Source organism: Callospermophilus lateralis, chromosome X (assembly GCF_048772815.1).
Source record: "Callospermophilus lateralis isolate mCalLat2 chromosome X, mCalLat2.hap1, whole genome shotgun sequence".
In the NCBI taxonomy this organism is placed as follows: domain Eukaryota; kingdom Metazoa; phylum Chordata; class Mammalia; order Rodentia; family Sciuridae; genus Callospermophilus; species Callospermophilus lateralis.
This window is the reverse complement of record NC_135325.1, coordinates 24,527,565-24,542,063: the sequence shown is the minus strand read 5'-3', so window position 1 is coordinate 24,542,063 and position 14,499 is coordinate 24,527,565. Positions and strand designations below refer to the sequence as shown.

General features: G+C 39.7%; 1 protein-coding gene across 1 annotated transcript in view; it reads right to left on the bottom strand.

The window, feature by feature from the left end:
- Nucleotides 1-14,499, bottom strand: part of Cybb (cytochrome b-245 beta chain) — a 43,805-nt gene that overhangs the window by 13,902 nt on the left and 15,404 nt on the right. Inside the window, exons 4-8 of the mRNA XM_077106312.1 lie at nt 13,782-13,866; nt 10,647-10,792; nt 8,252-8,442; nt 4,790-4,916; nt 1,702-1,794 (exon numbers count right to left, since the gene is read on the bottom strand). Of these exons, the coding sequence (XP_076962427.1) occupies nt 1,702-1,794; nt 4,790-4,916; nt 8,252-8,442; nt 10,647-10,792; nt 13,782-13,866 (642 nt within the window). The remainder of the gene's footprint in view (nt 1-1,701; nt 1,795-4,789; nt 4,917-8,251; nt 8,443-10,646; nt 10,793-13,781; nt 13,867-14,499) is intronic.

The window sequence follows — 14,499 nt, the reverse complement described above, 5'->3', positions numbered from 1 at the left end:
TCATATTATACAACTAAAGATAAATCAAGGGTCATCAAAGGAAAGTAAAATCAATGGAAACAAAATAGTAAGTTTTTAATGTTGTCTGATATTTCTGGGCTTTTCTTTTCATGGGTAGAGAGTTGTGGGAGAGTAGGAAATTCTTTTAATAAAAATTGTTGGTTGGCCCAGGTGTGGTGGCACATGCCTGTAATCCCAGTAACTCAGGAGGCTGAGGCAGGAGGATCACAGAGTCAAGGCCAGCCTGGGCAACTTAGCAAGACCCTGTCCCAAAATGAAAATTTAAATAAAACTTTTTTAAAAGGGCTGGGAATGTGGTTCTGTGGTAGAGTGCCCCTGGGTTCAATCCCCAGTACCCATGCCATTCCCCCCAAGAAGTTGGCTGGAGGCATAGCTCAGTGGTAAAGCATGTGTTTAGCATGTGTGGCCCTAGATTCTGTCCCCAATACCACACAAAGAATTGTCAAACATTTCCAAAGCTTGTGATTTAAATACATCTTATATGATATGGTTGTATCCAACTTCCCTTCTGCTTCGAAATACAGAGTTGGAAAGAATCATTTCAAATCCAGAAAATTATGTTGAAAATTGTTTGCCATGTCATCATTTTGTGTGATGAAAATTTTTCTTTGCCATATTGCAATTTTGCCATCACAGGCACAAATAGGATTTAACTAAGTAAGATACACTAGTGGACAGCATTCTCATTGGAGTATTTTGAGATAACACCTTGTTTCTTGTATTTGTTGGTCTGAGAAGAAAATGAATATCAATTTTCTTTACAGGAAAACAAGTTTTCCTTACAAGGATGGTTAAGAGACATATTTGTCAGGTTCACTCATGTTTTGTCCAGTAAGGGGAATTTTGTGACAGCTTCTTTTGCTGATCTATGGGGTTTTTCTTATAGTACAATATAAATAGCAAAAAAGGAGAACTGTTTGGTTTCCTATATTGCAAGACTTCCAATGCCAACAGGACTAGCTTTACTATGACCCTTCATAGACATCAAATGAAAAAAGTTTGGACAAAGGACAGAAGGAATTTGTATGTTTTGCAAAGATGACCCCATAGCAGGCCTTTGGTAAATACTTGTTGAGTTGAACTAAATTTCATTTGATAAGAATGGACTTGCCTAATGTTTCCGGAAATTGTAACAAGGAGTTTCCATTTATATTTAGTTAGCTGAATGTTTATCTATGGGGAAAAAACCTGTAGAAGAGTTTGTGGGGAAAGCCCCTCTAGGCTTGGTGTTAGGAGACCAGATTTAAGGTGCAGTTTAATTAATTACTAATTTGCTTGAGACTTTGGGCACTTTGATATTCTGTGATTATATATAAAGCACAGAAGAGGCAAAAATGACCTAAGAAATTATTTCAGCCTCAGTCAGACCTACCCTTGGTTCCTTAGTTCTTTTGACATCTGAAAATTTTAAGACTCACTTCATTTTATTCTTCATTTTTAACTACCCACATAATGCATCTTCTAGTGTCTCCAGTTAAAGTCCCAACCATTTGATGAATGGGCTAATAAGTATATTGAAATAAACTATAGGTCTCCTCTCTGCTTTAAATTCATCAAAAGAAACTGGGGCAAAATGAACTGGGCAAAAGACAGTTCATAGGGAGAGACATAAGGAACTTGGGTAGAATTGTCCAATATAATCAGACACTGACTACTAGTAATTCTTAATCTAACCAATACCTTGGTGATGACAACCTTCTGCTGAGATCGCCAAAACCGGACCAACCGCTCACAGAGATACAGGAACATGGGACCCACTATCCATTTCCAAGTCTGTAATCAGAGCAAAAATGAAAATGAGATATGTTAAAGAGTAAAGCTAATAAAAGATTCAGAGAGAGAAAAAAATTTACAAGTCAGATTAATCTTCCTAGGATTGGCTAAACGTAGGATAAATAAATCTCTACAGCAGAATGTATGAAAAATATCTGAAGTTTTGATAAACTGTTGAACCTGTAAAAATGAATTTTCTCACCAGACTTGGTGGTGCATGCCCGCAATCCCAGCTACTCAGGAAACTGAGTCAGGAGGATGGAAAGTTCAAGGCCCCATCAGCAACTTAGCCAGATGCTGTCTCAAAAAAAAAAAAAAAAAAAAACTAAAAATGGCTGGGGATGTGGCTCAGTGGTAAAGCGCCTGTGGGTTCAATCCCCGGTACCAAAAAAAAAAAAAAAAAAAATCTCCTTAGCCACATTGGAGAAATGTATCTATAGAATGAAACTTTCTAAGGAGGAACTACCCACAAGAATGAGATTTCCTCCTTCCTTCTCAGTGTCATAATTGCAGTTGCTATAACCCTACAGTAAAGCAAGGCTGGTTTCAGAATTAACATTTCTCTAAAGGGTAACATTTCAACAACCCAATATTTTTATGCAACAGTGCAATTGCTTTCTCTCAGCCATGTAGTTAGGGAATAATCTTTTGCAAGATGACAAATGTTGTGCAAGAGATTAGTTTCTTCAATATCCTGATAAACTAGGAGCTGTGCAATGCACTTGCTGAATAGAAACAAACCCAAAGGTTTCTAGAATTCTCTAAATATCTTTCTGGTCAGATTATGCAGTGTTTCAGTATACTGGAATTATTCTATAGTATTGTTGGCTATATAAAAACATTTAGGCCAAGCAGATCTACCCTGAGACTCAGCTACTTGGATTCCCAATTTAATAAAGTAGCAAAAAATTTTAGAATGCAATATCATCTGAAATATGACTTTCCAGAATGGATTTCAAAGAGGAAAAAAAAATCAGGGAATGCACCCCCCCAATAGCTTCATATATGATCTTCCATTAAATTATTTGCTTATGAAAATTTGTTCCAGGTGAGAGCATGTTCCCATCTTCAGACAAAGTTGGACAATATTTGCACCGGAGGTCAGAAATGTTCTGCTGCTAGTCTTCATTTTCATGAGACAGGTATTTAAAACAGTCTTGAGTCATCCATCTATTTCTTGGGTGCCAACATGGGGTGCCATTGAGTGGAACCAGGTTTGGGCATTGCTTCTAATAGCCCCCAGAAAACCAGAAGCTCCTTTGAAGCAGATGACTGCTAAGATAGTAGTACTATGACTCTAGCTGTCATCGAGGAAATGTGCCTTCCCCAGCCCCTAAGAAGCCTGGCAATATGGTTCCCTTTTTATCCTTTCTATTGATGTTTGCATGTGGTGTGGGCAGTGCACTGATGTGTCTGGTTGTTTTGTTAATGAACAAAGATGCTCAAGGATAAGACTTCATAGCATGCTGCATCTGAGGAAGGGTATTCCTATGCTAAGAGAGTAGGAAAAAGGGAGGAAAATGGGATGCAAAATATGCTTTTATGTCATACTGTGTATAAGAAAAGAATAATAATCCTATCCAGAATCCCTTGTACAAATGATGATTCTTGTCCAGTTTTATAGCAATGGTGTTTTAATCAACTTTTTGTCATTGTGACCATAATATCTGACAAGAACAACTTGTAAGAGGGAAAGTTTATTTGGGCTCAAGGTTCCAGAGGTTTAGTACGTGGTCAACCAAGTCCATTGCTACAGAACATCATGGCAGAAGGGTATGGCAGAGGGAAGCTGTTCACCTTGTGGTGGTCAGGAAGCAGAAAGAGGAGAGAGTAGGGGCCACAGGGAAAAGGAACCATTCCAGACACACCCCATGACCCACCTCCTCCTGTCACCCCCCCCCCCCCCCCCCCCGCACCTACAGTTACCACCCAGTCAATCCATTCAAAGTAGAACAGAGGGATTAGGTTGCAGCTCTCATAATCTAATCATTCCATCTCATGATTCTGCATTAACACAGGAGCACCTCATATCCAAACCATAATAAATGGCTAGCGCAAGAACCAATAAAGTATACTGTCAATGAGGGGAAAGATATAAAAATTACAAGTGCCTCACTTTATGGAGCAGAGATTTTGAGGAAACACGAAAAGGAGCCCTTCAGAACTCCTTATAGGAAAAGGAAGTATTTTTTACCCTCAGTCACCAGTACCACATTCTTGCTCCGTCACATGGTGCCATTGGGTGTTTGTGTGAACCTAGCTTTCCAGCCTCCTTCAGGCCTGAAAGACTGGACCTCCTAATCCCTAAAGGCATTGCACGGTGTCACATCATCAGTTTTCTTCCCAGTTCTGAAAGCCTTATAGAAAGTCTTATTTCCTGGTGTCTGAAGAGGCCTCTAGCTGTTTATAAGGGATTTATCAGCTCAGGATGGAATCCTTAACAGTCCTTGTGAAAAGCACTAACTGCTGTTTTTGTGGTCTTCACATCCAAAAGAAAAGAGATGGAACTTCTTGAACCCATAATCTTTTTTTGTTTCTTTGTTTTGGGTACTGGGGATTAAACCCAGGGCCCTTAACCACTGAGCCACATCCCCAGGCCTTTTTATTTTTTATTTTGAGACAGGGTCTTGCTATGTTGTTTAGGGCCTTACTAAGATATTGATACTGGTCTTGAACTTGGTGATCCTCCTACCTCAGCCTTCTAAATCTCTGGGATTATAGGTGTGCCCCACCAGGTGCAAGGCACCAAACAACAATTTTAAAACGCTGCTTTGCCAAGTTTTCTTTCAGGACATTGATAACAGATCAATGCAAAAAAATAATTATTTCAAGAAAGAATTCTAGCCAATAAATATAGTAGAGAAAAGTAGATTTTACATCCTAGAAGTTCTATGACATTTGTAACAGACAACTCTATGACATTTGTGCACATCTTAGACATAGTTTAAAGACTGACAGTAATAAAACTTTAATAGCAACAATGAGTTGTCCATACCATAGGAGGATTCCCAGCGAAGTCCGGAACTGGGCAGCCTGGTTTTCCCCACTGTGTGATATTGTCTTTACATGAATTTTTCCCAGTGTAATTCAAACTCCTGTCAGTCTCTCCACGTACAATCCGTCTAGAAGAAAAACATGCAACTAATTCATTTAGTAGCAAGAAATTAAGCTATCTGTGTTTTTAAATTCTGGGTTTTGAGGGGTTTTTTTTCTTTTTTATTTCTTTCAGTGCTGGGGATTGAACCCAGGGCCCCACTTGCACTAGGCAATGAACTATGTCCCCAGCCAGTTATTCTGCATATTTTAAGTACCCCTAACATGGATCCTGTAGTTTTTACTTAAAAACTGTGCCTTCTCATCACCCCCCGCAATAGATTAGAAGAAAGAAAATATGCAATTTTTCCTTTTTTTTTTTTTTACATTATGGATTGAACCCAGGCATGCTCTACTACTGAGTCACATCCTGAGCCCTTTTAATTTTTTTTATTTTGAGATAGGGTCTTGCTAAGTTGCTGATACTGTCCTTGAACTTGTGATCCTTCTTCCTCAGCCTCCCAAGTCTCTGGGATTAAGTCATACACCACCACATAACAGCAAAATATGTGATCCTAAGCAATGGGGGAAAAAAAAGTGTGCAATGGCACAAAGAGTATCTGCATTTACCGTAGAGAGCAGATCTTGGATCATCAATATGAGTTTTCTTAAGGGAAGAATATGTGCTTCTGCCTTGAGATTATTTTCATTTACAAAAAATAGAAACCAAAAAACTTCAAATCTACAGGGTGGCTACTAGCCTAAACAGTGCCTTTGTGTATATTAGAAAAAAGGCTCCCCTTCTGTGAGGGCAGTCCTGCAGGCAAAGGGATTAGCCAGCTACCTTGCCTCTCTTTGGTTGGGCACCCTTGTGTAGTGGACAACCTATACAGTCATACATAGTGGCCCTGAGACTTAGCAGAAGTACTTTATTTGTGGGTACAAAAATCATGTAACTGCCTGTAATCCCAGCAGCTTGGGAGGCTAAGGTAGGAGGATTGCAAGTTCATGACCAGCTCCTGCATCTTAGAGAGGCCTTAAGCAATTTAGTGAGGGACTAAGCAATTTAGCAAGGCTCTGTCTCAAAAGCAAAAATATGTGGCTCAGTGGTTAAGCCCCTGGGTTCCATCCCCAGTACCAAAATAAATAAATTAATATTCAATTGTTTTTGGAGAGTTGAGAGGTTTTTTTGTTTTGTTTTGTTCTGCTTTATTTTTTGTTCTATGGATTTCTCAGTGCTTAGAAAGAGTTTATCAAGGATCAGAGTGAGGAAGTGGGTTAAGAATGCATGCAGAGGTTGCTCAAAGTTGCTTCTCCCCACCCTTCCCCTTTTCACACTTAAGTCTTGGCCACAGCTAGACTGACTTGGCTCTGGGCAGACTGTTTGAGTATCTACCTCCCCCACTCCTACTTTCCTGGAACTCTGTAGCCACCAGGGAACTTCCCTGGGCGAGCAGGTGGTGTGAAACAGTAGAAAAGGACGCCGGGTATTAAAAAGGGTCCCCCCCACCCTCCCCAGCAAGCTCTGTATCTCCATGAGGGTGTTCATCACAGTTCCCTTTAAGCTGCTATTATTCTAGGCCATTTACCAGCCAAGGTGGCCTGGCCTACATATTTTTTTTCCTGCTTCCACATTTTTTAATTGGCTCATTTTTAGTTGTATAAAACGATGGAATTCACACAAGCACAGAGTATAGCAATATAACTTGGCCCACACCCCTCCCCAGCACTTCCCTATCCCTCCCCACTCCCCCCGTTTTGATACCTTTCCTCTACTGCTCTCCCTTTGATTTTCATGAGATCCCTGCCCTTCACCTTTGTTTTCCTTTTTCCTCTCTAGCTTCCACATAGGAGAGCAAACATGTGACCCTGGACCTTTGGAATTTGGCTTATTTTGTTTAAAATAAAGGCTTCCAGTTCTATCCATTTTCCTGCAAATGACAATTTCATTTTTTCCTTAATGGATGAATAAAACTCCATTGTGTACCTATACCACGTTTTCTGTGTCCATTCATCCATTGATGGACACCTAGGCTGTGTCCATATTTTGGCTATTGTGAATTGTGTTGCAATAAACATGGGCATGCATGCATCACGAGAGTATGATGACTTTAGTTCTTTTAGACAAATATCAAAGAGCATATAGCTAGGTCCTATGGTGGTTCCATGCCTAGTCTTTTGAGCAACCTCCATACTGACTTCCATAATGGTTGTACCAATTTACAATCTCACCAACAGTGTAAAAGAGTTCCCTTTTCTCTATATCCTCTTCAATATTTATTACTATTTGTACTCTTGATGACAGCCATTCTGACTGATATGAGATTAAAATCTCAGTGTAGTTTTGATTTGCATTTCCCTAATTTGTATTTTTTCTTTTGAAAAGTGTCTGTTTATTAATGGTTTTTTTTTTTCTTTTTGGTGTTAAGTGTTTTGAGATATCTATCTATCTATCTATCTCCTAACAGAAGAGTAGCTAGCAAAAATTTATCTTTTTGATCCTCAGATTCCTTGTCTACAATTACCATTCCCCAGAAATGGGGATAGTGAGAACAATTATTCATTTGGGGGGGATTAAAAGAAACATTTCATGCCAAATTCTTAGCATAGAGCCTGATAGAGAACACATGTTCAATAGAAGTTCACTGCTACCTTTATTATATTAGAATGTTAGAAGGTAAGAACCACAGATTTTTCTGACTAATACTCCCCACAGTACCTGAGATAGGTCCTCATATGCAGTAGGCAACCAATAATGGTTGGCTTAAATAATGGTTGGCTTAAATCAAAACCCACTGAACTACAGCAAACCTGTTCAACTAGCACATCGTTAACCACTCTGCCTTGGGAGTTTTTCTAATTCACTAGTGATTGAGCCACAGGAGACAATACTATAGACCTTACCAGTGCTCTCAATATGTTTTTTGTTTGTTTATTTGTGTATTTTTGTTGTTGTGTTTTTGTTTTGATTTCGGTTTTGGTACTGAGGATTGAACCTAGGGGTGCTTAACCACTGAGTCACACCCCAGCTCTTTTTATTTTTTATTTTGAGACAGGGTCTAGCTAAGGTGCTTAGAGCCTTCCTAAATTGCTGAGGCTAACCTTGAACTTGCAACCCTCCTACCTCAGCTTCTGGAGTCGCTAGGATTATAGGCAAGCACCACCTCATCTGGTTCAATATGTTTTATACACTAGCAAAGATACTCAGACTTGGTTGTATTTTTCAAGCTTGCTATAAATACCTGCACTGTAAATAGCAACTAGTTGTATGTAAGAAACTACAAGTGTTGCTAACTGATTTCTATTGAACTGACCTCTGCAGACAGGCTGACCACACATAAGTAAGGAAGTCACCATGTCCAGTAGGGCACTACACCTGGAAATTGAATGACATAAAGTCCTTGGCTTTGGAATTAAAACTTACTCAGCTCCATGGATGGCAAGACCAATGAAGAAGATCACAAAGAGATGGTGTGTGTACCAAAACACTTCAAAGTAAGATCTCCGGATGGTTTTGGTAGAGGAGGTGATAATTAAGATAAGACACAGTGTTATGACAATTCCAGTGATGCCTGCCAATCGAGTCACAGCCACATACAGGCCTCCTTCAGGGTTCTGTAAAATATGCACACACACACACACACACACATTATTGTAGGCTCTCAGATGCAAGACTGCCCATTCACAAAGTGTCCAGTATACAGGACAATAGGTGTTTTCATCTCCCCCCACTTTTGGATAATACTAATCACCCCTCACAGAAACATATAGACACAGAGTAGATATCTCTAAATTTTAAAGGAAACTTACATGGTTGGGGAATCATAGAAAATATGAATTGATACCAGGGATTAAACCCAGGGACGCTTAATCATTGAGTCACATCCCCAGCCCGATTTTGTATTTTATTTAGAGACAGGGTCTCACTAAGTTGCTTAGGGCCTTGCTCAATTGCTGAGACTGGTTTTGAACTCACAATCCTCCTGTCTCAGTCTTGTGAGCCACTGGGATTACAGATGCACCACTGTGCCCAGCTTAGACAGTTTTAAGGGAATATAAAATAAATCATTGACTAAAAGATGACCTAGAACTTTCTAAAGGTCTTTCTCCCTTTTATTTGGAAAACGTCACAGTGCTTATAGACTTATAAATACATCTTAGGCTGGATTCCCCAGAAGTAGACCCTGAGATGAGAATCCATGAGCAAGAATTCATTATAGCCAGGTGCAATGGTGCACACCTGTAATCCCTGCGGCTCTGGGAGGCTGAGGCAGGAGAGTCTTGAGTTCAAAGCAAGTCTCAGCAATTTAGTGAGGCCCTAAGCAACTTAGCCAGACCCTATCTCTAAATAAAGTATAAAAAGAGCTGGGGATGTGGCTCAGTGGTTAAGTGTCCCTGGGTTCAATTCCTGGTATCAATAAATAAATAAATAAAAGAATTCATTATGAAGAATGGACCTCAAGGGAAACTGTAAAGGAACAAAGAATAGAACAAGATAAAACAAAAAGCTAAGCAAGGGGATGGTCTCAGAACAAGTTTCATGGGGGAAAGCTTCAGCCCAATCCCACAGGGGAACTCTGGAGGAAGTTACACCTTGGAGTTTATCCTGAAGAAGCTGGAGTACTGTGGTCTGCTCTCATCAGTTATTGGCCAAAGGCTACCCAGGGAGAGATAACCAACCAGGCCCTTTCAGATGTCTGAACTTTTGGGCAAAGGGATGCTAGTAGTCCCAGGGCAGTTTTTGCAGAAGGAAACCCAGGTCCAGGTCATTGAAAACACTCCGAGGAAGCAAAGATACAGTACAGGTGACTCAAGGAGATCTGGTCAGAGTGTGGCAGTGTCAGCTCACCATTGTGTTCATTTTGTGACCCTTATTATTACTGGGCAAACAATGAACAATGAAAAGAAGAATTATTCAAGATATCATAGGAAAAGAATTTGTTTTGTTTGATGCTGTTTAATTCTGTCCCTAAGAAGATCAGGCAATTTTTCTCTCATTGTCACTTTCAGGATATGAATTTGAGCGAAATTAAATGTCTTCTCTTGTGATCTTTTCTGAACAGAAAAAAAAACATGTTTGAAATTTAATGCATAGTTATGAGATTTAGCCACCTTCCCAAGCCTTTGGGCATAGGAAATTGGCTTGGAGCTTCTCTAATAAGCTTTGACATCTCCTGGGACAGGAGAAGTCCTTGCCTCTGGATACCCTCATGGCTGCCCAAGAAAACACTAAACTTGGGCTGGGGTTGTGGCTCAGTGGTAGAGCACTTGCCTGGCATGCACAAGGCACTGGGTTCGATCCTCAGCACCAAATAAATGTAAAATAAAGATATTTTTTTAAAAAAGAAAGAAAACACTGAACTAACTCTTAGTGTACCAAGGAATGCAAAGTAGCAGACATAGGCCACCCCTCAGATGCTATGGTAAAAAAGAACAAAAGACCTCTGTCACCTGTCAGCCAGTGGCTGGCCTGATGCTAACACTTAGGCCAGGGTGCTCCCTAATTCACGAAAGTACTTTGTAGAACACCAACATCTGGGATAGGGAATAGTAATCTGGAGGAATAGTAATCTGGGGTGGGGGTCTGCAAATTAATCCAAGAAGCTCCATCTGTTCTTTTTTTATTGTTTTATTTTTGCTTTTGTTACGAAGAATTGAACCCAGGGATGTTTAACCACTGAGCCACATCCCCAGCCCTTTCTATTGATTTCTTTATTTATACTTTGAGATGTTATTGTTCCAGGCAAGCTGAGTTCTTCACTCAGTGAAATCCTGTTTTAACAGCTTAGGGGACATCTAAATCAGGAAGAGAGGCTTACCTTAATTTTTTCTCGAGCAAAATTGAGATAATTTTCACCCTCTTTGTCTCCAATTTCAGAGAGTGCTATTGAATAAGGGTCGGAGTTCTTGACTCGGGCATTCACACACCACTCCACGTTGAACAGATGTGCAATGGTATGGATTGCTAAAGAGGGCAGAGAAGACAAACAAAGAGGGTGAGGCATTTGCACAAATGTAGTATAATCTGGGTTTCTGGTCACAGCCTCTGACTCTATGATAAGTCACAGAGACACAGAGGTGGCCTAGGATGCTAATAAACAAGAACTGACTCTTCATAACCCAGAGAGGCAAAGCTATTCTAGAGGTGAAACAGACTCCTTATGAAGTATGAAATTCCTTCCTTCAAAACTGGCTATTTTCCTGCCAATTTGATTCTGAATTTTTGTGGAGCAATAAGCAAGCACTATGCCTAGCCTCTTTCTCCAGGGTGCTAATGGTTAATACCATTAATAGCGGGTAAGCTCCTTTCTGCTTTGTGGTTATGGAGAAATCACTTAACCTCTCTGATCTTAGTTTCCTCATTTGTAAAATAAAGATGTTGAGCTACATACTCCTAAAGATTCAGTCAATTTCTGAGAATCTACTGAGGTAGGATAGAGGAAATGAGAGATAGAAAGAAGATATAAAGGAAGGACAAGAATATAAAATTTTAATTCAGAGTTCCACATACTTTTCCAGGCCTGCTACTTCCACCTTCCTGAGAAATCTGTAAATCTACCTGTACACTGATAATCAACCCTTCCAATAATTAGATTAAGCAAAGAGAGATATATGATATAATGAGGAACCTATAACTTATGGTACTTTCCAGAGTTATCTATTGATCAGATAACAAAGATCACATTAGCCTAAGGATACAGAGTTTGACCAGACCAGAAGAACCCATCCAGAGATCACTGGACTGATATCATTCCTACATATCTTTCCATACCCGCCCCTCTCCAAGTTTCCTTTAAAGCAGAGCTGGGAACCCCCCAAATGCATCTCCTCCTTGAGATGGCCCCCATTATCCCTTGAATGTGCACATATTTTCTTAAATAAACCTGTCTATGCCTCTGACTGGCACGTGCTAAAATTCTTTTCCATTATATATGCCAAGAACCCCACTGGTCGGGGATCGGGTTCTCCCTTCTCTCTGGACACTGCTCATACCCTTCTTCTCCAGTGACACTACAAAATAGCCTCAGTCTCTGAGAGGGTTAGATATGCCCTCATTCTCTCTCCCTCCTTAATATATTTGTGCTCAAACAAGAGAATTCTTTATATATGCCTAATAGCTGGCCCATTCACCTGACTCCATAATTACCTCCAGAGAGAGATGACAAATGTGAGTGCTTTGGTACAAACCAATGACCACCAGTATGAACCTCTTAAGGAAAAAACAAATTGCATTTCTTTATTTCACTTACACAGCATCTACCAGATGCCAAACACTGTTATAGGTACATTATGATGACTTAATCCTTACCCTGACCTGTTGATGTAGATGCACTTAATAATAGCTCCTCTCACAGATGAGGAGACTGGAGTATAGACTGCTATAAAATCTTGCCCAGGGTCACCAATCCCTCAAAGCTGGCTTTGAATGAAACCTATTTTCTTACCAATTTGACTCCCAATCTTTGTAACAGGATTTTGGCAGACATTCCTTTTTTGGGGGGAGGGGGGGCAGGGGCATACAGGGGATTGAACTCAGAGGCACTCCACCACTGAGCCACATCCCCAGCCCTATTTGTGTTTTATTTAGAGACAGGATCTCACTGAGTTGCTTAGCACCTCACTTTTGCTGGCTTTGAACTCGAGATCCTCCCACCTCAGCCTCCTGAGCCACTGGAATTACAGGTGTGCATGTGCCACTGCACCTGGCTCAGAAATTTCTTTTGAAAGATTTCATTTGCTACAACTCAAAAAGCCTGTGTGATCTGGTAGGAAAAAAGGAACCCAGTCCAATGCTTATAAACTAAGCCTCTTTTACTCAGGGATAAACTTAAGGGCAGACTAAAAGCCTGGTTTGTTCAGTACATGTCTACTGCCTGGCACGTGAATTATTTACTAAATGAATTAATGGAGATTGGATAAGGGTCCTAGGCACATCCTTTCTTGTACCACTACCACCTTAATAATTGTAATAACAACATGTAATGTATGTACACACATATATCTTATATATATATATATATATACATATGATAATAAAATAACAATAATGAAATGCTTAGCTGATAAGTGCTTTCTTAAGGGATTCTCAATTTATGAGCTAATATTCCCATAGGTTTACTATTTAAAAAAAATCAACATGTATAACCAGGCAATTCTGTAGGATAAATAAAAAGCTGTCATATGTGGATTAATAGACTTTTTTTTTTTTTTTTTGGTACCAAGGATTGAACCCAAGAGTGCTCAAACACTGAGCCATTTCCCCAGCTTTTCTGCTCCGCTGCCTTTTTTGAAACAGGGTCTCACTAAGTTGCCTACAGCCTTGCTAAGTTGCTGAGGCTTTGTACCTGTGATCCCCCTGCCTCAGCCTCCTGATCCTCTATGATTACAGGCATAGCACTCCCAGTAACAAACATTTTGATACTAAAAAAAAAAAAAAATGAGAAAGTGTTAGGACACCAGGATTGACTTTTCCTATGGCACATTTTAATTTATAGGAAGATCCTAAAGTGAAAAACTTTAAACCTAAAGGAATAAGTCCTAATTACCAGAAACAGTCATGAATACTTTTGAACAGAACTCATTAAAAAATACAGCATATCTGACCACAGCATAATCAACCTGTAAAGGCTGATCTCTTACACGCAGGTTTTCAAGAACAGAGGGAATTCTCTGCAGGGCACAGTGGCACATGCCTGTAATTCCAGCAGCTCGGGAGACTGAGGCAGGAGGATTGTGAGTTCAAAGCCAGCCTCAGCAACTTAGTGAGGCCCTAAGCAACTCAGTGAGATCCTGTCTCTAAATAAAATACAAAATAGGGCTGGGGATGTGGTTCCGTGATCAAGTGCCCCTGAGTTCAATCCCTGGTACCAAATAAAAAAAAAAAAAAAAAAGAATAGAAGGAACTCTCTGATTCCAATTTTTCTGCCCAATTTCAATGATCTTAATACACTTACCAGTGTGAAGTGCTATCATCCACGCCACCATTTTATGAAAGGTGAGGTTTCTGTCCAGTTGTCTTCCAATTCTTGTTGAGCAGCACTTTGGATTAAGGAGAAAAGAGTGGAAAAGAAATTATTATCAAGAAGTCTTTGTAGGCCAGATGTGGTGATGCATGCCTGTAATCCCAGTGGCTTGAGAAGCTGAGGCAGGAGGATCTTAAGTTCAAGCCAGCCTCAGCAACTTATAGAGGCCCTAAGCAATGTAGTGAGAACCTGTCTCTAAATAAAAAAATTAAATTAAATTAAATTTAAAAGGCTGGGGATGTAGCTCAGTGGTTAAGTGCCCTTGGATTCAATTCCTGATTGAAAAAAAAAAAATCCAAAAAACAAATAAACAAAAAAAAGCAAACAAACATGAAGTCTTTGTGCCAGACATTTGACCTGTATCATCTCATTTAGTTTTCAGTACCACCCTATAAATTTTATCCTTCTATTCATTTGATAGATGAAGAAACTAAAGCTCAGAGAGATATAATCATCTTCCCTATCAAACAGCCAGTAAGAAATGTGACTGGTTTAACTAATATGTTTCCTGTTCTCATACCAGTGACACAGTCTCACTTAGAATCCATTGCTTAAGTGTATAAAAATGTGAATTTGGATATAAAACATATCTAATCATGTAGTTTCCAGTTCCAATTAGTTTATGCAATAAGCAGAGAATGTAGAAGTT